Here is a 24,632-nt window from a genome sequence, read left to right as displayed (position 1 = left end):
ATTGTCCGAAAATTACAAGACCGTCGTCTTGATCTTGTCCCCTTCGTCTCTCACGCTTACTACATCCAAATAGGTTTCGAGAGACCAAAAGAAACTATCATTTTCCTTAGCAACGCGCTTACCTAAATACTACAAAGTTTATGGCTGATTGATATTGCTCATCATCGTTGAGCTATTATGTACCCTGGTACCACCTGCCACGGCCGTCTTGCATAATACACAATCCTCCTCGACGCGGCCCAAGCTTAAAATCAACTCTTCAACTCATTGAGTGCCGTCCGTCCCGAGACTTCCCCCTCGAGTCTTACTTCCCGCTACAAGATTCTAGGATGTACAACTAGCTATGCATTATGTACAACAATGTAGGGAGTTTCATGATGTTTCTACAGGTTCCATGTTTTGGAAGAATTTCAAAAATATTCCTAGATCCAGAACCTTCCACCTAGTTTGATTGAATTTTCCCGATATGCATATCTCGTGATTGTCATTACATCGTAAGGTTGCTCGATTGAGTATCTCTTTGTATAGATGGGTTCACTCCTAACATGTCGAGCAACCCGGCATTTAGAAAGAAGGGTCAAGGCTTTTCAACTGTTCGTCAATTTATTTTCTAGAAAAAAATTATAAAATTAAACACCTATTTTTTATTTTATATATTATATTATAAATCAATTTTACATTTAAAACACCGCATCAACGTTTATTTATATCTTATTATATTTTGTTATTCAAATTTCTCGAAACAAACACGCTCAAATTGGAATTGGATTGCAATTATTTTCAAATTCACAGTCAAAGTCACCTCATCAAAATCTGGGTACAAAATTCTACTAATATTTGGACATTTTAAGTCTCCTACGAACTTCGTTTTCGAGCTCTTCTAACCCACCTTCTTCCTCTTCCACCTCCTGCATGTAATACTAAATAAATTAATTAACTAACTATATTAAAAAATAATACCCTATTTAGACAGGAGTGTTTGAAATGTTACCTTTTTTTAATAATAATAATAATATAAATTAAAAAGAATTATTATCGTGAACATTATCAAAATCTTCCAAAACTATATATTTAAATAAATGTAGCCTAAATATCTATAAAAAAAATGTGAAGAAAATAGACTCTCTCTGTAATTGAAAAATAAACTCTTCATCAAAAAAGTAAAAAAATCATTTTTATTTTTTTTTGTTATAAGTTTTAATATAGTGTGTTTTTTTTTCCATTTTAAAGTTAAAAAAAATGATAAAAAAAGTACTAGCATAATTTTTTGTTATAAAAATAAGCTTATTTTTTTAATGAAATTAATAATAATAATAATAATTAATCTTTTTTTATATATAAAAATGACAGGTATATTTATTTTGTGAGATAATTTGAATGAATATTTTTTTTATATGAAGTATGAGAAAATTGCATAGGGAATATAAAAATAATAAATATGTGTAATTTTGTTTAATTTTTTTTTTTATTTATCAAAGAACACACCCGAAATAGTAATAGTTAGAGGTAGTGAACAACCAAGCAACTAACCTTGTGTCCTAAGAACAGGCCATAAGGCACACCCTTGAACTTGTCCGAATGGTGCAGCTGAAACAAAAGTCAAAACTTCAGATCTTAATAGTACTCTATAAAATAGCATATCCAATTATTATATAAAAATGTTGAAATTCTAATATTTTTGAAGAATAAAATAAATAAAAATTCAATTTTATATATTTTTCTACAATAATATTATAGATGAATGAATATTTTTTTGAATAGAATAATAAAAATTCAATTTTATATATTTTTCTACAATAATATTATAGATGAATGAATATTTTTTTGAATAGAATCTCCATTAATAACTTAAATGGCTACTTCTCAATTATTGGAATTACATTAATATAAATATAGACTAGTTTTGTTTTTCTAGGATTTATTACTCCATCTGTCCAGCTATCGTGTCTAGTTTACCGTAGACACGAGAATTTAGAATATACATAGTCAGTAAATAATTAAAAATATATTAGTTAAATAATTATCGTATAATAAAAATTATTTTAGATTAAAATTAAGATAATTAATTAGTTTAATTAAAAAGTTTTAAAAATTATAAATTAAAAAAAATTAATATGTGATTAAATTGTATAACTTTTTTGTTTTTGTTTTTTAAAAAAAAGGTACAAAATAAATGAGACAAATAAAAACAATGTGGACACGGGGACAAAGGGAGTATTTGTTTAGCTATTATATTTGAAATTTAATTATTTATTTATTTTTAAATTTTAGATATAAAGAAAAATATATATATATACATTATCTACTACTACATCACGTCATATCTGATTCTATTTGATATTTTCATTTTTCTTTTTTAGTCTCGTCAACTAAATTTATCTCATTATTAATTTTGGCAAAGTCAACGAATCAATATTTAATTATTACATTCAATTCAATAATTATTTACAACAAATACCACTAACTTTATTATATTATTTTTTTATTTATTTTACTTTTTAACTAAAACTTTTAAAAATATCCTAACTACCTATACTTTTTTAATAAAAAAAATATATATTTTTTAATGGACGGAAGGGGGAGTACTTATTTTAAAAAGAAACGTGAATTGCGCATTAATAATAAAAAGATACTCCATAGAGGTAGGAAGGGTAGGAAAGTCAAAGTCAAGGGTTTGACCTGATGAGCGGCGGCGATTGTCCTAAAATAAGGTACGTCTGCAATGGGCCCCACGGGGAATCTCCTGTGGACGAGTCCATCGTGGACGAACATGTACGCCATTCCGTAAACCGTTATTCCCAATCCCTATATACATTTTAAAATAATGGTATTAGATGGAAAGACCAAAAAAAATTAAAAATAAAATAAAATAATAATAATAACAATGATAAAAATGGTATTATAGATGGAAAGACAAAAAAAAAAAAAAATCTTATTTTTTGTACTTTTTGAAAATTTTATTGAATTTATTGTCATAAATTTATAAATTGCAATGATAATGTTTAGAGAAAATAGATTTATAAAAAAGAAAAATATATTTGTGACGGCCAATCAAATTAATAAGACAAGACAAAAATAATTTTATTTTATTTTTGGACAGAAGAATTAATAACTAAAATAATATTACAAATTTTATTTGATTTAGTAAAATGATGATGATGAAAAACAGACAATGATCAATCTAAACATATAAAATGAGAGCATATAATATAAGAACAAACATGATGTAAATATAAACAATGCATTAATTATGTTCACATAATATAAATCCAGTTCAAAAAATTTTGACTAACACATGATCTAGACAAAATACATACTACAGTTGATTTCATTACAAGAGATATATTAATACATCACACATATATAATTTTTTTTTTTTTTTCTTTTTAGTACAGATGTTGTGTTAAATAAAAATATAAGACTAATTTTGTCCTTCAGTACCATAACTATTCCATCTATCTAACTATCATATTCTATGTGAAAGATTTAAGGATATCAAAAAATTTTAAAATAGTAAACAAAATTTGGGGTTTCTTTCTTTTGACACCAAACACAAATTTTTATTATTTGAATTATATATATTTTTTAAAAAATATATATGTATATTTATCTTATAAAACATCTCATCATACTTTATTTTAATACTTTATTAAAACAATTTTTTTTCAAACTCATCAAAAGAAGCATACCCTTAAATATTTAATATGATATAAACGACATAAGATAATAATTTTATCTAAAAATAAGTTTATAATGTAAAAATGTAATGCAAAGAAAAATAAGTACTTACAGCCCCGAAACAGAGGCCGGGAAAGATGCCCTTGTGAAAAAATCCGTAAGAGAGGAGTGCGATGGCGGGAACAGCATTAATAATCGCAAAAACATCGTTGAGCTCGAAAGGGCCTTCTCGTGGCCTATGGTGCGACTGTCATTATTCAAATTCAAAATTTTAGCGATTGTTTACTTCTATTTTATTAATGTAACTTTTTACTTTAAAAATACAAAATAAAAAATACACACACAAAATAAATGACCATTGCTAAATTTGCTTATATTGATAAAAATAAATGACGACCTGATGCATTTGCCATAACGAAGCATGCCATAGTTCCTTGTGAGCCCACCTCGCCCACATTTCCATTCCCACCTGTCATTTTAATAATAGTCGATGATATTTAAAAATAAAAATAAATTATTTGATTTATTAATTTGATATAATAATATTGATATAATTAAGAATGTATTAGTGAAAATAATTATGGATAATATAAATAATTATAAATTAAAATTAAAATAACTAATTAATTTAATTAAAATTAAGAAAAAAAATTAAAAATTTAAAATAAAATTAAAATGTGTAATTATTTTTAAAAGAGGAAAATGAAATTGTATATGGGATGAACAGTGGACATAGTATGTAGGACCGGAGGGAGTATTTAAATTCAAATTCCCACCGCATTTAAAAAATAAAAATAAATGAAATGTATGAACTGACTTGCTAAAAATAGAACTTACAGCAGAACCAATGGAGAGAGCAAAGGTACCAACAATTTCAGCGTAGGGTACTTCTCCGCCCTGCAGGGTATTTTAGGGAATTCACCAATTTATAATTTTATGAATTAATTATTTTAAAAAATAAATAATAATAATAATAATAAAAATAATAAATAAATAAATAACCTCCATCTGCCAAGCGAATCTAGAGTAAACCGCCATGGCCGCCATGGAAGTTATACCGAAGCTCGACATAACCGCCGCCACCAGATACGTCAGCCTCTCCGATCTCCTCCTCGCCGCCGCCGCGGAGTGTCGCTTCTCCGCCGCGTCTCCTCCTCTCCGTTCGTCGCTGCTGCTATTGCTCAGATTCTCTTCCTTAAGAAGGCAAGCGACCGTCGCCGGAGTTAGCATATTCCTCTCGCGCCGCCGCGAAATTCCGGCGAAATTGGAGCGGAGAAGCTGATTCGGCGGAGGAGAGGGCGGCGCCGGAGATAATGGACGGAAGCGCGTGAATCGGAAGACGGCGGCGCCGGCGACTGTGGCCGCCATGGTCGGAGGTGTATGCAAATGCAGTTGAATTGATAAAAGTTGAAGGAAAGCTGAAATGAGCTGCGCTTTAAATACTGACACCCAAATGTTCATTGAGGGAATCTATGCAACAACCTTTCGCTATTTTTAATTAATTTTTATTTTTTCAATGTTAATTTCGCTCAAATTTTATTTTTTATTTTTTTCTAAATATTTCTCCTGTCCTTTAACTGTCTATCAATTTCACTAATTGTAATATATATTTAATATTACAAATATTTTTTTTAATTTATAATATATTACACAAATTTCATTATCTTTATATTATATTATACAAATAAAATTAATTTAATCTTTTTACTTTTATTTTTTACTATGTTTCAATATAATATTAATATTTTTAAAAATATGAGTCGAATGAAATATAATTTTTAATTTTTATCAATGTTATAAAAAATATATATACTCCCCTCCTTCGTTCACTAATAAACTTTTTCTTTGATTTTTGTATTTGAATTAAATTAAATTAATATTTCATAAATATATGAATACTTATTTAATTAATAATTATTTTTAAAAAATAAAAATTTTGAATTCAACAAACTAGAAAATTTACTTTATTGGACGGAAAAAATATTAGAAAAAATTAATAATTCAGTATAAATTATTACTCTTTTATTTTACTTTATTTGTCTATTATTTTTATTTCATCCCTCAGTTTTGTTTATTTTTTTTTTGAAAAATAATTTCAACTTAAATTATATTTAACATTTTACAATCAATAATTTTTTTAATTTTAATAATATATATAGCTATATATATTAGTGTATAATAATTATTTAACTAATATTTTTTTAATTATCAACTAATTGTATTTTATATAAAAGGCTCTTCCTCTTATTTTAATTGACCCATTTTATTTTATTTGTCCTATAACAAATATCTTATTATTTTGAGTAAAATTTATTAAATCAAAATATATTTAGCAATGTAGGTCACTCAATACTCTTTTATTTTTATATCTTTTAACAAATACTACTATTTTATATTGAATATTAACTTTTGTGAGACAATAAAATATAAATTGAAAATTGTGTTGAAAAAAATTATTGGGCAAACAAATCCTTAATTTATATTAATTATAAATATAAAAATATATTTATTTATTTACTTGTATTATATAAAATTTTATTATTTACAATATGATATTCATATTGTATATATTTTTTATTATAATATTATTTTTAAAATATTTAAATACATATTCTAAATTTTTTTAATCAAATAAATTAAATACACTTTAAACTATCAATATTATTAATTATGTACTTAAAAAAAGTACAGTAGAAGGAGTACTATTTTTTTACATTATTGACATGATATTTCGTCACTATCATAACAAATATTTTTAAGTTAAAAAAAATAATAAAAAAAATTAAAATAATAATAATAATAATAATAATAATAAAACACGTTCCATTTAATTTAATTTAATTTGTTACACTAAATTTTACTTCTCTAATGTAGTTCAATAAAATAAAATTACTATCATTGTCGTATATATAGGGTGTGTTTGTTTGGGGGTTTGGATTTTGAGTTGGGATTTGAATAGTAAAAATTTTGAATTTGAATAGTTGTATGATGTGATATAAATAGGGTTTGATGTGATGTTTTGAATGTAAAATTGATTTTTAGTATAATATAAAAAATGAAAAATAGGTGTTTGATTTGATGTTTTTGGGGGGAAAAATTTGGATGAATAGTGGAAATCCACCAAAATCCTTCAAACAAACACACCCTGTGTTTTTGTCTGATATGAATTTTCTAAAGGGTATTTTATTGGTAGGAAAATAAGGGATACTCAGTCCAACTAATGCATCTCATCCCTCTATCTTTACCTATTAAATTATTGCATGTGTCTTTCAATATCAATAAATATCAAATTAAAACTGAATCAACCTTTTATAAATTTATACTTCAAATTTTAATTCATTATTTAAAGTAGACAATAAATTAACTCAACAATACATAGAAATAAAAATAACAAGGGATGACCCGGTGGTGTAGGGATTGGACTTGTGACGGCAGAGGTTCGCGAGCGGACTTACGGGGCTGTTCAGTTCAGCCCAATGACCTAAGGAAATTTAGAGATAAGGTTTTATCAAGCAAGATTCAAAATTAACTATTAAAGAAGATCCAAGAGAAAAAAAAAAAAAAAAAAAAAAAAAAAAAAAAAAAAAAAAAACAGCGTCATTTATCATGATTTTTTGTTTTTTCATAATTTTTCTCTACATTATTTTCTCTGTATTTTTTTACAGTTTTATTCCATAAATTCCAATTTAAATTTCAACTTTTGTTCTTGTTTTATCATTCTCTTTCTTCGTCATTTTTTTTTGTTACCGCAAGATAGTCCGGATCCTTTCTTGAAGAGACTGCAAACCTTTAGAAACAAATCGATTCTGGCAGGCTTTCGATTAAGCCGCTGGAGGTGATTTTTTTACGACAACAAATGTATTTTTACAAATTTAGTTAGTAATTAATACTGATTAAAAGATAATATAATAAAAATAGTAAAATTTTAATAAATACTAAGTATTGAATGAAAGTAATAATTAAATATTGAAAATTTAATTTTATTAAATAATAGACTAAATTTAACAAATTAATAAAAATAATAATTTGATGAACGAAAAAAAAAATATATTTATATAATATAGATATGTATGGTTAAAAGGGAATATTTATAAATATAGTATTATATATATAATATATATAAGATTATATGTATATATGTATATGTATAACGTGATAGTTTGTTATCCTCTATTAAGAAGGTATTCAAAATGAATTCTATAATTTATTTTTAAATTTTATAAATTTTATTTAATGATTTTAATTTGTTTAGTATAATTAAAAAAATTAAAAGTTTTTAAATTTAGTATCTTTATTATAATTTTTATTTTATTTTATTTTATTTTTTGAAATTATTCCAATGTGTTTTTTACTTCAAAAGTTACTTATGAATAAAAAAGTGAATACAAACAGTATAAAATAAAGTTTTGAATGTTAAATTTTATATCATAAAAATAAAGTTAATATTACTTTCGTCCAGGAAAAAAAGTGTCATTAGATATTTGTACAATTTTTTTAATATTAGTATTATATTAATTTATAGTAAAAAAAAGTATACCATTATTTATTATTTGTATAATATAAAAGTAATTAAACTGGTTTAATATACTCCCTTCGTCGCGGGTAGTTAAAAATAGTGTAATGATATTTTTGCCCTTATTTTTTTTTTATGTAAAAGTAATAATATAATATAAATTAGGAGTATTTGTGGAAAAAAGTGAGATATTTAATAAAATATTTACTTTGTAATTACGTCCCAAAATAAAAATATGTATACTTCTAGCTGGACGAAATAGAGTATTTTATATTGTAAGATTATGTATTATGTTAGATAGATAGTAAAATTAGTTACTGAACAATACCTTTTGTTTTGTGATGGATCGAAATGAAAAATAACACTCTTCTAATAGAAGAAAGAAAGCATTTAATTTGTTTAAAACTTATTATGACTTGCACAATTTAAAAATAACATTCATTTGGTAAAATAAGAATAATTACACATATTTAGTCAATAATTTATTGTGGTCAATAATTAAAAAATAAAAATAAATATCGAATAGTTATGACTCAGTTTTCTTTTTTTACTATATATTATCTCGGTCTCACGTACCATGTCTGTTACACTGTAGACATAGTATTTTAAGAGGGGTGTAATTAGCAGATAATTAAGAATGTATTAGTAAAAATAATTATCTGATAATATAAATAATTATAAATTAAGATTAAGATAACCAATTAGTTTAATTAAATTTTTTTTTAAAAAAAATAAAATTAAAAAGTTTAAAATGAGATTAAAGTGTGTAATAATTTTCCAGAAAAGAAAAGTGATATGGTATGTGAGACGGACAGAAACGGCAACGTGGATATGGTATGTGGGACGGAGGGAGTAATATTTTTATTTTTTATTTAAAAAAAATTCTTTATACAACTATTACAGTAACAATAATTTTATTAATTGTATTTTTAAAAAATAAAAAAATATATAAAAAATCACAAAACCTAGGGTGTGTTTTTTTTTTTTTTTTTTATAGATAATATAAAAATAATAAATATTTGTAAGAATATTTCATTAAAAATTCAAAAATTATTTTTTAATAATAATTAAATAATGAAACAAACACAAGGGGTTGATTAAGGATAAGTTTGTTTGCATTTCTACCACTAATCACATTATTATTGTTAAAAATATCATATTCAAAAATTATTAATTTCAATTAAAAATCTACTTTCCATTAAAAATATTTATAATTGAAAACGCATCGGATGTGTTTGTTTAAAATTTTAATAACAAAAATAATATTTAATAAATAAATAAATAAATAAATCTTACAAAAAATCTATATCATAAACGAAAATAAATATGTTAATAATAATACTCCCTCTCTCTCAAAACTATAGTTTGAATTGTGTTTGACACAATGGATAAAAAGTACGAGTAAAAAACTTCTTTGTCCTTGTGAATGTATTAGCGTAAAAAGTAGTGACAATTGTTTAATAATAATAAAAAAATAAGGATAGTTTTATAGTGATATGATTATTTATGAAAATGAGACCATTGCTTTGTAATGGATAAAGACGGTAAATATTACTATTATATTGTGACGGAGGGAGTATTATTTTCAATACCTACCATAAACAATCCTAACCACTGCCAAAACACTACCATCCTAATTACTCACTTTCCTTTAAATTTACTAAAAATATTATTATTATTATTATTATTATTATTATTTACTCATTTAATTACGACCGACATACAATCCTACCTATATAAACCCTAACATATATCCTCAAAAGTCTCCAAACAATTTTCAGATTCTTATTTTACCTGTCGTAAGTATTTATAATTTATCCCTAAAATACATTTCAATTATTTTTCTCTGATTTCTGATATCAATCGTTTTCTGCAAATTTTCATTTACAGCCAATGGAGACGAAGCTGCAGATACTCTTCCTTGTCGGAATACTGCTGCCGTTGCAGTTTCTGAAGATCACCGGATATCTACACGACGGCGCCGCCGCCGGAATCCCGCAGAAAATCAATTATCCGGCGATCAACTGCCGCAAGCACACCGCAAGCCTGACGGACTTCGGCGGTAAAGGCGACAGCAAGACCTCGAACACGGCTGCTTTTAAAGCCGCCATTGCTAATCTGAGCAAGGTCGCCGGCGACGGCGGCGCTCAGCTCGTCGTTCCGCCGGGGAAATGGCTGACCGGAGCGTTTTCTCTCACCAGCCATTTCACGCTTTACATCCATAAGGACGCGGTTATTCTTGGATCTGAGGTAAAATTAAATTAAATTTAAATTAACCGTCGATAAATTTATCTTCCCCTTTTTTGAAAACCCTAATTTCGCGAATTTGGGGGTTTTTCGTCAAGATGTTTAAATTGAATGGGGATTTGATTTGCATCCGATTGGTTGATTAATTTCTTATCAGCTTCGTTTAATTTTATTGATCGACGTGAATGAAAGAGGGATTGAATGTTGTTGAAGAAAACCCTAATTTCAAAAATTAGGGTTTGGGTGAATTGCCTGTCTGAAATTGAGGTTTATTAATGTAGGAAGAGTCGGATTATCCGTTGATCGATCCATTGCCGTCGTACGGTCGAGGAAGAGATGCTCCGGGGAAGAGATTCTCCAGTTTAATTTCTGGGACAAACCTTACCGATGTCGTCATTACAGGTATATATATACATACATATTATATATATATGGCTGATTATGGTATATACGCTTGTTTTTGAAAAAAAAAAAAAAAAGATATTGTGTATATCATTGTCACATACATATATATATATATTGTCACTGGTAATATTAATTTCATTTTAAATTTTTTAATCTATAATTATTTATATTATAAAATAATTATTTTTACTTATATATTATTTATCTATTCATTATACTTATTCTAAATTTTTGTGACTATTGTAATTGAGGCACCTTGGTGAAAAGAATGAAGTATTACAATTCTCTAGTATGTGACGGAAATGATTACATAATCAAAATTTAAATTTTCAATCTATAATTATTTATATTATAGAATAATTATTTTTACAAATAAATTTTTAATTATCTATTAATTATATTTATCCTAAATTTTTGTGTCTACTATAATTCGAACATTCTAAGTGGGACAGAGAGAGTATCGTAAATCCATAGTATGTGATGTCTATTTGTGTTGTGCTAATATATGATGTGATAAATTGTGTCACATGTTGTATGAACATATCATATTTGTTAATTTATATTTTATTTATATTAAGACAAATATCTGTCTATATATATTAAGCATTCTAATTGTCGCTATATATGTATGCAAGTTCTTTGATTAAACAATCTAGACCGTCCATCTAATCTGAATCGACGATTGCAGGAGGGAACGGGACTATCGACGGGCAAGGGGCAATATGGTGGAAGAAATTTAAGGGTAAGCAGTTGCAGAACACAAGGGGTTATCTCGTCGAAATTTTGTTCACAAATCAGCTTCAGATTTCGAATCTTACATTCAAGAATTCTCCTTCATGGAATCTCCATCCTACTTATTGCAAGTATGTCCCTTTTCCGACCCGATTTTATCATACATATTGTTGGGTGCAAACCCAGTCTCATATTGGAAGTGGTGAAGAAAATTACACAATTATAAGTTCCAAGTGAACTCTAAATCCAAAGCAGATAATATCATACTAGTTTTGAGTTGACCCAGTCCCAACACATTTAGACACAAATCTTCGGGTTTAGTTTTAAATATAAATAATTATTACATCATGTGTTGTGTAGATTATTATTATTATTATTATTATTATGTATTGACAGTTTATATGCGCAAATTAATTTGCAGTGATGTCATAATCGAACATGTTACGGTCCTTGCTCCCATTGATTCTCCAAACACCGATGGCATTGACCCAGGTACGTTTGTGTTAGTTAAAATTAATCGATACTAGACTATTTGGGTTTGTTTGTTTGAGTTTTTAGATTTGGATTTTTTTTTTTTATAGTAAAAAATTAAATTTAAATAGTTGTTTGATTTCATATAAATAGATATTATTGTCTCTTGAATATAAAATACATTTGTACTAATATAATATAAAAATGAAAAATAATTCTTTTGATTTGATATTTTTTTTTATAAAAGAAAAATTAAATAGTAAAATTCACAAAAAAAATACAACTTTTGTCTTACGTCTGAATCCTTTCTTATCAAAGTCTAGTATTTGATCCATAGATACTTTCGAAAGTTTTTATACATATTAATAATAATTTTTTCAAAACAAAAGTCAAATGTTTATTCCCTTTCATAAAACATCGAACCAAATATTTTAATCGAATACAAGGGTTCTTTCAAGTAAATTTCATAGAAATGATAATCGAGATACGATGTTTTGTAAGAAAAGATCAGCTGATTCTCTTACATTTATTCATGTAGATTCTTGTTCGAACATCCGGATCCGGGACAGCTACGTTGTCTCCGGTGACGACTGCATCGCCGTGAAGAGCGGTTGGGACCAATACGGCATAAAAGTCGGGCTCCCGACGCAACACCTAAGCATCAAAAGGTTCACGTGCATTTCTCCCGACAGCGCCGTGATCGCTCTCGGGAGCGAAATGTCCGGTGGGATCCGCGATGTCCGCGCCGAGGACATCACGGCAATCAATTCCCAGTCGGGCATCCGCATCAAGACAGCCCCTGGCCGCGGCGCCTACGTCAAGGACATATACGTAAGAAACTTCTACGCCGACACCATGAAGTACGTCTTGTGGTCGACCGGCGCCTACGGTCAACACCCCGGCGAAGGGTTTGACCCGACGGCGATCCCCCAAGTCAAGAACATTAACTATCGCGACTTTGTCGCCAAGAACGTGACTTACGTTGGATCGTTATCGGGGATTGAAGGGCACCCGTTTACCGGATTTTGTATATCAAATTTGACGGCAACGTTGGCGGGGCCGGCAACCGCGGCGGCGGAGGTGGAGGATTATGGTGGTTTTGAGGTGGCGGCAGCACAGGAGGAGGGGGGTTATGGGGGTTTTGAAGTGGCGGCGGTTAAGAAGAAGCTTCCGTGGAATTGTACGGATGTCGCCGGAGTTACGAGTAGGGTGGTGCCGAAGGCGTGCGTGCAGCTGCCGGAGAAGTCGCCGGTGGTTTGTCCGTTTCCGACGGACGTGCTGCCGATTGATAGGGTTGAGTTGAAGAGTTGCTCCGTTGGTGTGTGATCGATGTTAATTGTTTTTTAATTAAGATTGTGTGAAATTTTACTTAATACTGAATAAATATATAAAGGATTTCTTTGATCGAGTTAAATATATATATATATATGGGTTTTATATAGACCTTTTTGTGGAATTTTAATATGATTTATTTATTTTAATCTTTTTAAAAGATTATTATATCAAATCACATATTTTAAGAAAAAAAACCAAATCAAAGATTTTTTTTTAACCTCAGAAATATATTATCAAATATATATTTTTTCAATTTTCTACTTTTTAATCTAAAGATTTCGAAACTTTTATGTATATTACTTGGATTTGTTTATTCAATCATTTTTCCATGACACGGACAGACGGTTCATTATATATATTATTTTTCCATAAGATCTCAGGTCAGCTGCTACACATAATTCGCATAATGTAACTTGTCTATAGAGTGCACACTTTCACATAGCGATGACGGATTCTCACGTCATAAAAATATATATATATATAATATTGAATGAGCCTTACTATTTAATCCAAATATTTTTACTTTATTATATATTTAGATTATATAATTATTTTTACAATAAAAAGTAAAGACACAATTGTGTTTATATTATTATTAATTATCTATTACAATTAAAATACTTTTACATTGTAAATTTCGAACAAAAAGTAAATATATATCTAAGAAGTATAAAACATCTATCTGATTTATTATAAAAAATCAAAAATCAAAAATCAAATAAGAAACACAAAATAAAATAAAAACAGACAAATAGAGAAGAAACTTGAGCAGAGATTATTTTTATTTATATAGTACTCCATATTACAGTCTCGCAGCACAGAACAGCAGGAGATTATTGCAAGAGAGACGAACAATAGAGGAGTATTATTTTAAAATTAAAATATTAGTTATAATTATTTAATTAATTAATTAGTTGTTGAGTGGGGGGAGTATGCAGAGCTTCTTAATATCCTTGACTGACCTCTTAATTGGGTGCACTTTTATCTCATATAGCTTTGGCCACAACTTACCTGTCACTGTCACCATTCTCCAAATATCAGTACACTTAATTTTAAAATAAACATTACTTACGTCTCTCAATCTTTTTTACTAAAAATATATTATTTATTTTTATAAAATATCATATCAAAATATTATTTAAATTAAATTTTAAATTAAAAATTCAAACTTAAATCAAAACCAAACATAATAAGGTCGGGCCACAAGCCCAGTTTTTTAATCTCTATTTACATAAATATTTTTAAAAATTTTAACATTATTCAATAATTATACTTTAAAATAATAATAATAAGTAAAATATATTATTTTTCTACAAAATATCATCTAAAATTTAACTTTTTATTATTATTATAAAAAATTCAAAATAACATATTAGCAACAATGTGTTGTGGAAGATACCGAAAATGCGGTTATGTTTTGCATCCCATGCTATGCCATTCAACACATCGATTCCCTGATATTTATTAAGCTCAATCTTAATAATAATAATAATAATAATAATAATAATAATAATAATAATAATAATAGTAGTGTGAAGCAATTATATGTATATGTAAGTATGTATAATTGTATTTATATATATATATATATACCGTGTTTCCAGCGGCCAGCAATTCTTTCCTGTAAAACAATAAATGGTGACTTTTATCCTTAACACCATTTCCAAAAAGAAAGATAAATATATTTTATTATAAAAACATATTATTTTATCTCATAAAATAATAAAAATTATTTCAATCAAACAAAATTATAATTTTTACGATTAAAATCACAAAGTAACAAAAAAATATACTCCTTCAACATCCAATCCAAGGGTATTTTTTTAAAATACTATTATTTTTTAATAAAAATTGAAACAATAAATGAATTATACGATAAAAGGGAGTAGAAAGGAACCTCAAACTTGGAAGGTAGATCCATCCCAACATGCTACCATCTTTGCTCGATATTCTTGCAATACAATCCGTCTATCGAGCATAGTAAACGGTAAGATTCGGAGTTGTTAAGGTAGGATTCATCGATATGTAAGGTAAGAAATGATGATAAAAGGATTTCGGTGATATACGAACCTGCCAAACATTTGCCCATACTTCACCATTTATGTACTCCAGCTCATTTAGGTTGGGTACTTCGACCCCTTTGTATTTGACGACATGCTTCGCAATAACTAAAACGATAACAACATAAGAAAGCTAAAAGGAGAACTCTATAAATTATACAGTATAATGTGTTAACATGTAATATGTGCTGAAATCAGGTGTAAAATGTGTCTTGTGTACTATCGTCGTGTCCTGACAGTTGTACTCTCTCTATCTAGTTCTAATGTTTACATATTTCTATTTTCGTCCGGTCCAATTTAAAGATTTACATTTTTGTTTTAGTAACTGGAGACCCTACCACTAGCTACTAATACATTTTTTACACTAATTTATCATTATACCCTCACTTTAATATACACTTATATCTAATAGTGGTTTATCTTTGATGCGTTATCAATAGGATGCTGAATAATAACGACTATATAAAAATATAGAATCTATAATTATGCAAACCTTTAAATGTATGAGGATCGATGTGATACAACGTTGAAGACCCATCGCTTCCAAATATAATTTTTCCATCCGTCGCCAAGCCCCAACCATCCAACATTTGATGAGTAAATCTGCCGATCTACAAAAGATCGACAGTTCCAACTAAAATAAAACCTTTGAAGGACCAAATATGGACACAAGATATTTTATGGAAAGGAAACACATACTTTGTTTAGTGTCTTTTTCTTGTATATGAAACCGGTAGTCGTTTTCCAAGTAACTTGAAGCAACCTACAAAATATTTTGTTGAATTAAACAAAAGTCTCGACAGAATTGAGAGTGGTAGCTTTGCCAAGTTATCGTTGTGTTGATCAATCAAGAAAGTAAGCATTAACATCAATGTCTACGTTCTACGATTCAATCTGAAATAAAAAAATTTTTAAGGCTAACCTGTCGTCAAAAAGAGTCATCCCCTCGCCAAAGTAAGCATCCGGCATTCGGTGAATAAGCTCAACCTGCAAGCAATCGATATAGTTGGATTATCTTACATGTTTCCTGCCTGTAAGAAATCTCTGGCCAACAATATCGACACACTTTTAAGGAATAATTGGAATTCAGTAAGAGAAAGTTTCAGAAAAAATAAAGTTTGGACACATTCTTAAGTAAAATTCAAAGACTGTTAGAGTCCCTTAAACCGGAATGTCTCTCTTCTTTACCTTCCCCGTCTCTAAAGCAACTCTTCGAACAGATGACTGCAATTTAAGATAAGAAATCAGGATACGAAATCGGGAATAAATACATTCAGCAGATTTAATTCACAGCATTCAGTAACATACAAAAGCCGAAGAGAAAAATATTTTGGAATTATCGAATGCAATAACAGAGTGAAAATCACTCTTGTGGGATTTATTTTGACAGTTTCAAATCGAAAACTATCAATCACTATGTAAAAAGAAAACACAACAGAATACTTCCCCACATTATTGCGTGTTTTGTAAGATGGAAAATTTTGTGTTTAATTGAGACAAATGCCAAAAATACAAATACAAAGAACACAAGTATATGCTTTTAGATACTTTCAGAACAGATATTGCCTATGTATAGCAAATTTGGATGTTTCCAAAAGTGTTTCTACCCGCGGAACTAAAATCATAGCAAGAAACAAAATGCTAGCGAGCAAGGGAAACTTACTAAATAAAGGAATTACGATCAAAAAGAGAAATGAAGAGAAAACTCACATTCCCATACAGTCCTGTTGATTCATAAAGGGTGGAATTTGCTGTATACAGAAGCCCCTGAGATGGAAAAAAAGGCTGATCTTAGTCTCGAAGAAGGAATAGACGACACATTCAACCAATAAATTCACAGCTTCCATAGAAGACTGAAAAGGAAGGGAGAGTGTTTCATGTGTTTAAATTTATTTTAGATGATGAAGATGGAAAAGAATTCGCCGAAACCATGCTAAAAACTCTGTTGGACGACGAAGAAAATAGGATGAATATATGAAATATTAGCACGGTGCTGAACTATTGGAATGCTTTGTCAATTCTCACATATTGTATGGCGAAAAACGGTCGAATCCATTTCAGAAATATGTTGAATTGCATTAGTATTAAATCTGTAAACAGTTCTATAATTTAGAGCTTAGCACCAAATCCAGACAAGGCTAAAAATAGGAAAGCCTGAATAACTTAGACTTAACTTATGTTTTCGAACTTGTCTTGGCGCTATTCATAGACAATTCCATTTTTAAGATTACAGAACACCCGGTAACTAATTTTCATTTAAAGGAATCAAAGATATATCCTACGTCCAAAATCGCATCAAATAAGTATTTTTTATTCAAAACATCACAAATCCAACATCTATTTATGTCATGTCAAACATCCGTTACATTAAAAACATATTCTCGATTCAAAATCGCATCAAATACTTATTTTTCAATTAAAATCTTACATCAGAAACATATTCTTCATAAAAACATCACATCAAACATGTGTTTAAATCAAATCAAACAGGTATTTTCTATTAAGTTTTTACAATTGTCAAACCAAATCAAAACTCCAAAAAATATCTAAACTGAACCTTAGTAACCAGCAAAGAAAAGTACACACACAAGTTATGAAATACCTAAGAATGGCAGGAAACAAAGAAGAGATAATTCAAATAAAGTTCATATGTCATTTTTCAAGAAATGAACATAACGGGAATACATACAACATTTATTCATATACCTAGAAAGCATACACATATGGCTGACGCAAACTCGACAAAAACAGACAACAACCAATACCAATAAGGCAAACCATTTTACCAACCCCCGTTATAGAAATCTGTTTTCCAAATTCATATATTATAGTAGTAATTTATAATCATTCAGTGTCTAGATTCGCAGTGATCTGTTCTTGAAACAAACATTAATTCGCAGCACAAAAATGAAATACTAACAATCGAATGAAATATAGATAAAGACAAAGTGAAGCATAAAAAAACAAAATCACAGAAACCAAAAAAAAACAGTCAATCACACGCAAATCGAAACCTAAAAAACCAAAGAAACATTCTAAAGAAGAACATTATTCGCCAGTAAAACCACAAATAAAATAAAATTAGAAAACAATAGCAATAATCGATTCAAATCGGAACCTAACCTGAGTGAACGCCTCCGGATCATGAGGATACTCTTTCACAACTTCAATGCCGTAAATCGGATCGGATTTCGGTTTCGCGGCGAGGAAAGCGCCGGCGTGTAACAAAATGCTCAATAGAAGCGCGAATAGAGCGGGTGAGGTCATGAATCGGAAAACTGCCATGGAAGCGATGCTAGTTGGAGCTGCAGCAGGCAAATGTTGTTATATATAGGCACAGGGTAGGTAGGTAGAAGAAAAGCATTGATTGATTGAGGGGCGAGGGTAGCCACAGCGACAGGCAGTGGCAGAGCTAGAGAAGAATTTTCAATGATGGAAACGACGGGGGAGAGGAGAGAGAGCAACTGCAACCGCCATAGCCGCCGCGTGAGAATCAAACTCCGATTTCATATGAAGGATACAATTCCCATCAAAAAGTAACACTCCCTCCGCTCATAATACCATTTTTTATTTATGTTCCTCCGAAAAAAATATAAAATTTTCGTCCTTGTATGTTTATATGTATCCGTTGCTTAGGAATAAAATAGATATTAATATTATTAAAAGTATATATATATATTTTATTATGAGATGAACTAAAATTTTAATATATTAGATAAATATTATTTTTATATTGTACAATTTAATATAATTATTTTTGATTTTTTTAATATAAATAAATATAATACTCGTCCGTCTCAGAAATAAGTATTTATTTGCTTTTTGTACGTAGTTTTAAAAATATTAGTATTATATTGAGATATAGTAGGAATAAAATAGAGATGATTAAAATAACCTTGTTAGTATGTGTGATATAAAGGTAATGACATTTGTGTAATATGTTGAAAGTTGTAAAGGTGAAATGAATACTTTGTTACGAGATGAACTAAAATTAAAAAATTAATACTTTGTTATGGGACGGAAAGAGTATACCGTACATTCATCATTTTTGGATAAAAGTTGCAAAAATGTATACATTGGAAAGTAATATTTATTATTTTTTATAAATATATAATATATATGTTATTTTTTTAATCTTAATTAAAAATTATTAATATTTTATTGTTGGATGAATGCATTTCGTGAAAACATATTGAAAAATAAATCAATTTTTTTCATTTCTACGTAACTTTTTAAAATTACATTTTTAAATTACTTTTTCCTTAAAAACTATTAAAAAAAAAAACAAAAAAACAAAAAATATACCCAATACAATCCAAACAAGAAAGAAACACACGCGCATGTATGACCGCATGTGATTTTCGTGTGGTTTTATAAATTTATTTTTAATACTCTCGTCTTTCGTCGAGCTAATGTCCTATTTTTTTATTTGGAATGTTTAATAATTATTATCTTATTTTTATTTTTATACACAAAATTTATTCTTTTTTTTTATACACAAAATTGAAGACAAATATGTTATTTTATAACAAAAATTCTAATTACCTAAAAATACGTGTAGATATCAAATAGGACATTAGTAAACGAACAAAAAGAGTATATTTTTAATATTCATTTCAAAATAAAATTTAATATTACATACACGTGATAGTTTTGAAAGAAATGGTTGTATTTCTTTTGTCGGCTTCGGGAGATTTTTATTGTTATGTCACTGTTTGGTTTATTTGAGCAACACATTCTACACGATAAACTTTGTAGTGTAAGCGAGTAGGTCTGAAAAAGTATTGATGGGTCTCAAATCTTTTTTTTTTTTTTTTTTTTTTCTATTTATTATTTTTTTAATATTCTTTCCCTCCTCCCATAAGTTTCATTTATTTTTCAATTTTATTATATTTAATATTAAAAATATTTTTATATTTATAATATTTTGATGTATTTTTGTATTTTTTTTTGTTAATTTGCACTATATTTTTATAATAAATTAATATTTAAAGATCAAAGGAATCTCTTATATTATGTTTGGTACAAAGAAATGAAGTCAGAGAAATGAAAATTGCCTCATTTCTCTATTTTTATTTCTCTCTCAAATGCAGATAAATAGAGAGAAATGATGTTGCAGTATATTTTTTATAATTTTTTTAAAATTATATTATTTCAACTTTACAAAAATCAAATTTGATCTATTGTTAAAGTATTTAATTTTTACGATCTTTTAAAAAATTATATTAAATATAATATTAAAAAACGTCGTTTATAATTTATAATTTAAAAAAAATTCACCAAAAATATTATTTATGAATTCTCATTTGTTAATTTGTTTTTTTATTCGGTTAATCATTTATTCTTATTTGATACATTCGTATAACTGTTTTTTTTTATATTTTTCAACTGAAACCAAACAAGATAATTGATTCTCATTTTCTATTCAATTTTTTTTCTCTCCAATTTCATTTATCTGCAATTCTATTCTATGTACCAATAAGAGCTGTACGGAGATAGTATTGTTTTATAAATAATAAAATTTTTGTGATGTTTTGTGCATAGTACACTTCGACCCGACCCAGTCTATCGAAACTCGGATCATGTGCCTGCGGTTCGACCCGATTGAGTGATGAATTGGATGATGGGTTCGTTTGGCCTGAACCGCCCTGGACCGCCCTCAAACCAGTCCAATGGGTTTTAATATATATTGGGTTTCCCCGGTTCGCTGAACAGATGGATTCATCACTCCTTCATATCGCAATTTCACTCTCTGGAGCCCTAACTTCCCCGACGAACGCGATTGACCTGTTCTTGGCATTCCGGCGAGTTTGGCCATCGGAACTTGAAGTTCATCCATCGTGGTTGTATTACAACTTGTCCTAAAGCTGTTCTTTGGTTTGATTTCTCAATTCTGCCTTTATGTACTGTTCGTGGTGTGAATTGATTTTCCGCGATGATAGGCTTAGAATCTTAAGATTTCTTTCGATTAGGTTGTTAATCGCGCTGATTGTGCGTTTCTGTGGATATCGGTAGTGTTTGGGTTGAGGTTGTGTGTATATGTTGCTATTCGGTTGGAACCTTGTGTAAATTGAGTCCGAACTCCGTCGATTTTAAATATATAAAAGATTTGATGTTCTTTGGTTCATATGTGTTCGATTGTTGTTAAACTACAAGCGCTAGGTCCTATTTTCGATTATAATTTTATATAATGTAAATAAATAATATATAAATATGTATTTATGATCAATATAAATTAATATTTAAATCACATTATTATTTTTATAAATTTAATTTAATATTCCATTTGTCCCAGAATAATGGTCTAATTTTGTCATTTTAAAACAATAGTTTTATTTTTATTTTTTTGTAACAACTTACATGTCTTTTTACAAATTTATCCTCACTTTTTTTCACAATAATTATATAAAGCATGAGCATTTTGGTATTTTTAAAATATTTTTATATCCACTGTGAATGTAATACTATTATTTTTTAATTTTTAATCCAATCACAAATATCTCTGTTGTTTTGGGACGAAAAGAGTACCTATTTATATCATTACATTAATTATAGTGTAATAAAATAACAATTTGTCTCAAAAAATTATAAAATAAATAATTATTTATTTATTTATTTTATTAAAAAAATAATTAATATATTTATCACTTTTATTTTTATAAAACTTATATAATTAAATTTCTATATATACACTCATACATCAGTTTCGAAGAAAATGATGTTTTGTGCAAACATTAATTAATCACAAAGAGGCTTCATACAATAAATAAAATCGAGATATTTTATATACTTCACTAAAATACAAGAATATATTATATAATTTACCATAATTAAATTTGTCACCGTTGTTTACTTATTACAACACTTTATTATTAATTTTTTTAATAAATATCCAATAATATTCCCCTTTTTTATCTTTTTATATTAAAATATTATTACTTTTTGGACATTATTGCATAGTCTGAAACCATCAAAATATTTTTTAAATATACTTCTTCCATCTCATTTTAATTGTCTCATTTTTTTTTATGGGTCTCGCTTCAATTGATACGTTTCTATTTTAGTAAAATTTACTAAATATATGTCGGGTATTTAATTAAATAGGTGAAAATGAATAAATTTTTGTTCCATATTTTATTTGATTAATTTATTTTTATCTGAAAAAAATAAATAAATAGTTTGTTGTGTTTTTTCTCTATTAAATACAAAATAAGTTAAAATATATAAAATATATATTATATTTTCCTCCCCTTTTTCGATGGAAGGCAGAATATCAATTCTAAAAATTCATTCTAAAAATTTCTTTTTCATTCTAATTCGGTTTGTGGAATCTGTTATTCCGTTCACAATTCGTTCTATCCTGGGAGACGATCGGTGAAATGTCGAATTCGCTTCAAGGAAATTGCGTGCTACGCGAGGCTCGGATATGATTTTACATTCTATCTGATTTTGTACTTTCAGATTTAGCCGTGTCTCATATTTAACCAAATTATTTTCCAACAATCTTGAAGCGAATTTGGGTGGAATATGAGATGGCTCGAAATTCCCAAATCCTCCGCTAATCCGGACAACCGTTGTGGAAGCGACATAAATCTGAATAAATAATGGGAAGAGGTTAACTCCAGTGTTTCACAAGTTTTGTATATTTCATGACCTCAACTATCCCATCCAAACGGTGAGGCAGCCTAGAGGGCTGCTGCCGAAAATGCTGCACTGGCAGCGTATGAACAAGGTCTTCAAGGCCGCGACGGAGGGAGCGCAGCCTGTTGTTGTGACCTCCAACTAGTCTGTTGTTCAATAATAATAATAATAATAATAATAACAACAACAACAACGAGATCCTGAGATCCTGTTGATACCCATGTAAGACAGTCTGTTGTTGTTCTGCCTTGTTCGCACCATATGGCTCCAAGATCTACGCAGGGTCTCGTTGCGTCTGCCAAATAGCAACCAGATGACTTGGTATACAGCCTGTTGCTGTTGCAGACCATGTAACACAACCTGCAATTTTCAGACAGCCTGTTGTTGCAGCAACTAAGAAGCAAAAAAATTCAATAGGCAAAATTTTAAAATATGGCAGTAGGTTGCACTTGTTGTGCCGGAACAACCTCAGAAGAACAAAAAAAAAACACAAATTCTGAAAGTCATGAAACACTCAGATTTGATGTGCAAAAAATTATATATTTAATGGCTTAAGCGACTCCCTAAACCGATGTCTGCCAGTATGCATTAATGGATTCGTCACTCATTGAGAACATTCCAGAATGAGACAAACTTGTCTATGCCATAACCCTTTACTACGATAGTAAATTTGTTATCGGCATAGCATAAAATACAATGTACAATGGAAAGAGTCGACACATTATCCGTCGATGCAATTCCATAAAATTACTAAACACAACTAAGGTTATTACGATAGAGACTATGTTCCGTCAAAAGATAACCTAGTGGATCTGCCAACCAAATGGTTAAACCGTGATGCAGTTTACAAACTGACTAGAGGAATGAGGCTCAAGCCTGCTGAGGAAAAAGTTTTATAAAAAAAAACCCAACCTAAAAAGATTGAAAATCCCAAGAACTAGGTTCAATGGGATAACCTACCTATAAGACTTATGTGCGTCACTGTAGGGGATAAAAGCCTCAACCCATTAACTAATAGTGACATAGTAGAGAGAATAACAAATAATTGCTTTAATGATTATTAAGTGAGTATTGTATTACTCGAAAACTTAGAAAGATCACATATGTGAGAGAGAAGTAAGGCCGCTTCAAAGGAGAACTGTCAAAGCTCAATTCTTTAGAAACCCTCGCAAAACCAGGACGGGTTCCATGGCCAAAACAAACCAAACAATGAGAACTGAACTAGGCACATGAATTCTGTGTCGGTATGTAGCCCACTTACTAGAAAATTGAATAGTACAAAGACAACGTGTCAACTGGACAATTGGTAAAAACTACGTATTATTCAAGAGAAAGTTCAAAGGAAATCCTACTTATCCTATGCAGAATTCATCTTTCTTTCTTTCATCGAGTCATCGTTTTCCACTTTCATGTGGGAGATTGTTGGGTATTTAATTAAATAGGTGAAAGAGGAATAAATTTTTGTCCCACGTTTTATTTGATTAATTTATTTTCATTTGAAATAAATAAATAATCTAATAAATAGTTTGTTGCAACTTAATGCAACATGC

The 24,632-nt window shown here is 28.6% G+C and overlaps 3 protein-coding genes across 5 annotated transcripts; 1 reads left to right on the top strand and 2 right to left on the bottom strand.

The window, feature by feature from the left end:
• Positions 1-755: 755 nt before the first annotated feature.
• Positions 756-5,079, bottom strand: LOC127256396 (beta-carotene hydroxylase 2, chloroplastic-like). 2 transcript variants are annotated; one of them, XM_051282396.1, is made up of 7 exons: positions 4,681-5,079; positions 4,516-4,575; positions 4,076-4,147; positions 3,791-3,925; positions 2,680-2,805; positions 1,531-1,587; positions 756-920 (listed from the first exon to the last, which is right to left on the bottom strand). In XM_051282396.1, the coding sequence occupies exons 1-7, from the start codon at positions 5,044-5,046 to the stop codon at positions 831-833; spliced, it is 906 nt and encodes a 301-aa protein (XP_051138353.1). In that variant the 5' UTR covers positions 5,047-5,079; the 3' UTR covers positions 756-830. The 2 variants fall into 2 exon arrangements, with proteins under 2 accessions (XP_051138353.1, XP_051138354.1); XM_051282397.1 differs by having other exon boundaries at positions 756-908.
• Positions 5,080-10,084: 5,005 nt separating this feature from the next.
• On the top strand, positions 10,085-13,372 carry LOC127256049 (probable polygalacturonase). The gene is made up of 6 exons (XM_051281880.1): positions 10,085-10,441; positions 10,720-10,840; positions 11,532-11,706; positions 11,997-12,067; positions 12,585-13,139; positions 13,194-13,372. Exons 1-6 carry the CDS (start codon positions 10,085-10,087, stop codon positions 13,370-13,372), a joined length of 1,458 nt encoding a protein of 485 aa, XP_051137837.1.
• A 761-nt stretch (positions 13,373-14,133) lies between these two features.
• LOC127256322 (glutaminyl-peptide cyclotransferase-like) lies at positions 14,134-18,990 on the bottom strand. 2 transcript variants are annotated; one of them, XM_051282287.1, is made up of 11 exons: positions 18,565-18,984; positions 17,152-17,208; positions 16,630-16,665; positions 16,364-16,428; positions 16,141-16,204; positions 15,935-16,052; positions 15,452-15,549; positions 15,279-15,349; positions 14,975-15,002; positions 14,781-14,835; positions 14,134-14,398 (listed from the first exon to the last, which is right to left on the bottom strand). In XM_051282287.1, the coding sequence occupies exons 1-11, from the start codon at positions 18,724-18,726 to the stop codon at positions 14,292-14,294; spliced, it is 861 nt and encodes a 286-aa protein (XP_051138244.1). In that variant the 5' UTR covers positions 18,727-18,984; the 3' UTR covers positions 14,134-14,291. The 2 variants fall into 2 exon arrangements, with proteins under 2 accessions (XP_051138244.1, XP_051138245.1); XM_051282288.1 differs by lacking the exon at positions 14,781-14,835 and having other exon boundaries at positions 18,565-18,990.
• Between the last annotated feature and the right edge of the window lie 5,642 nt (positions 18,991-24,632).

The sequence above is a fragment of the Andrographis paniculata genome, unplaced genomic scaffold (genome assembly GCF_009805555.1).
Source record: "Andrographis paniculata isolate CXL003 unplaced genomic scaffold, ASM980555v1 Contig55END, whole genome shotgun sequence".
NCBI lineage: Eukaryota > Viridiplantae > Streptophyta > Magnoliopsida > Lamiales > Acanthaceae > Andrographis > Andrographis paniculata.
This window is presented reverse-complemented; position numbering and strand designations above follow the sequence as displayed.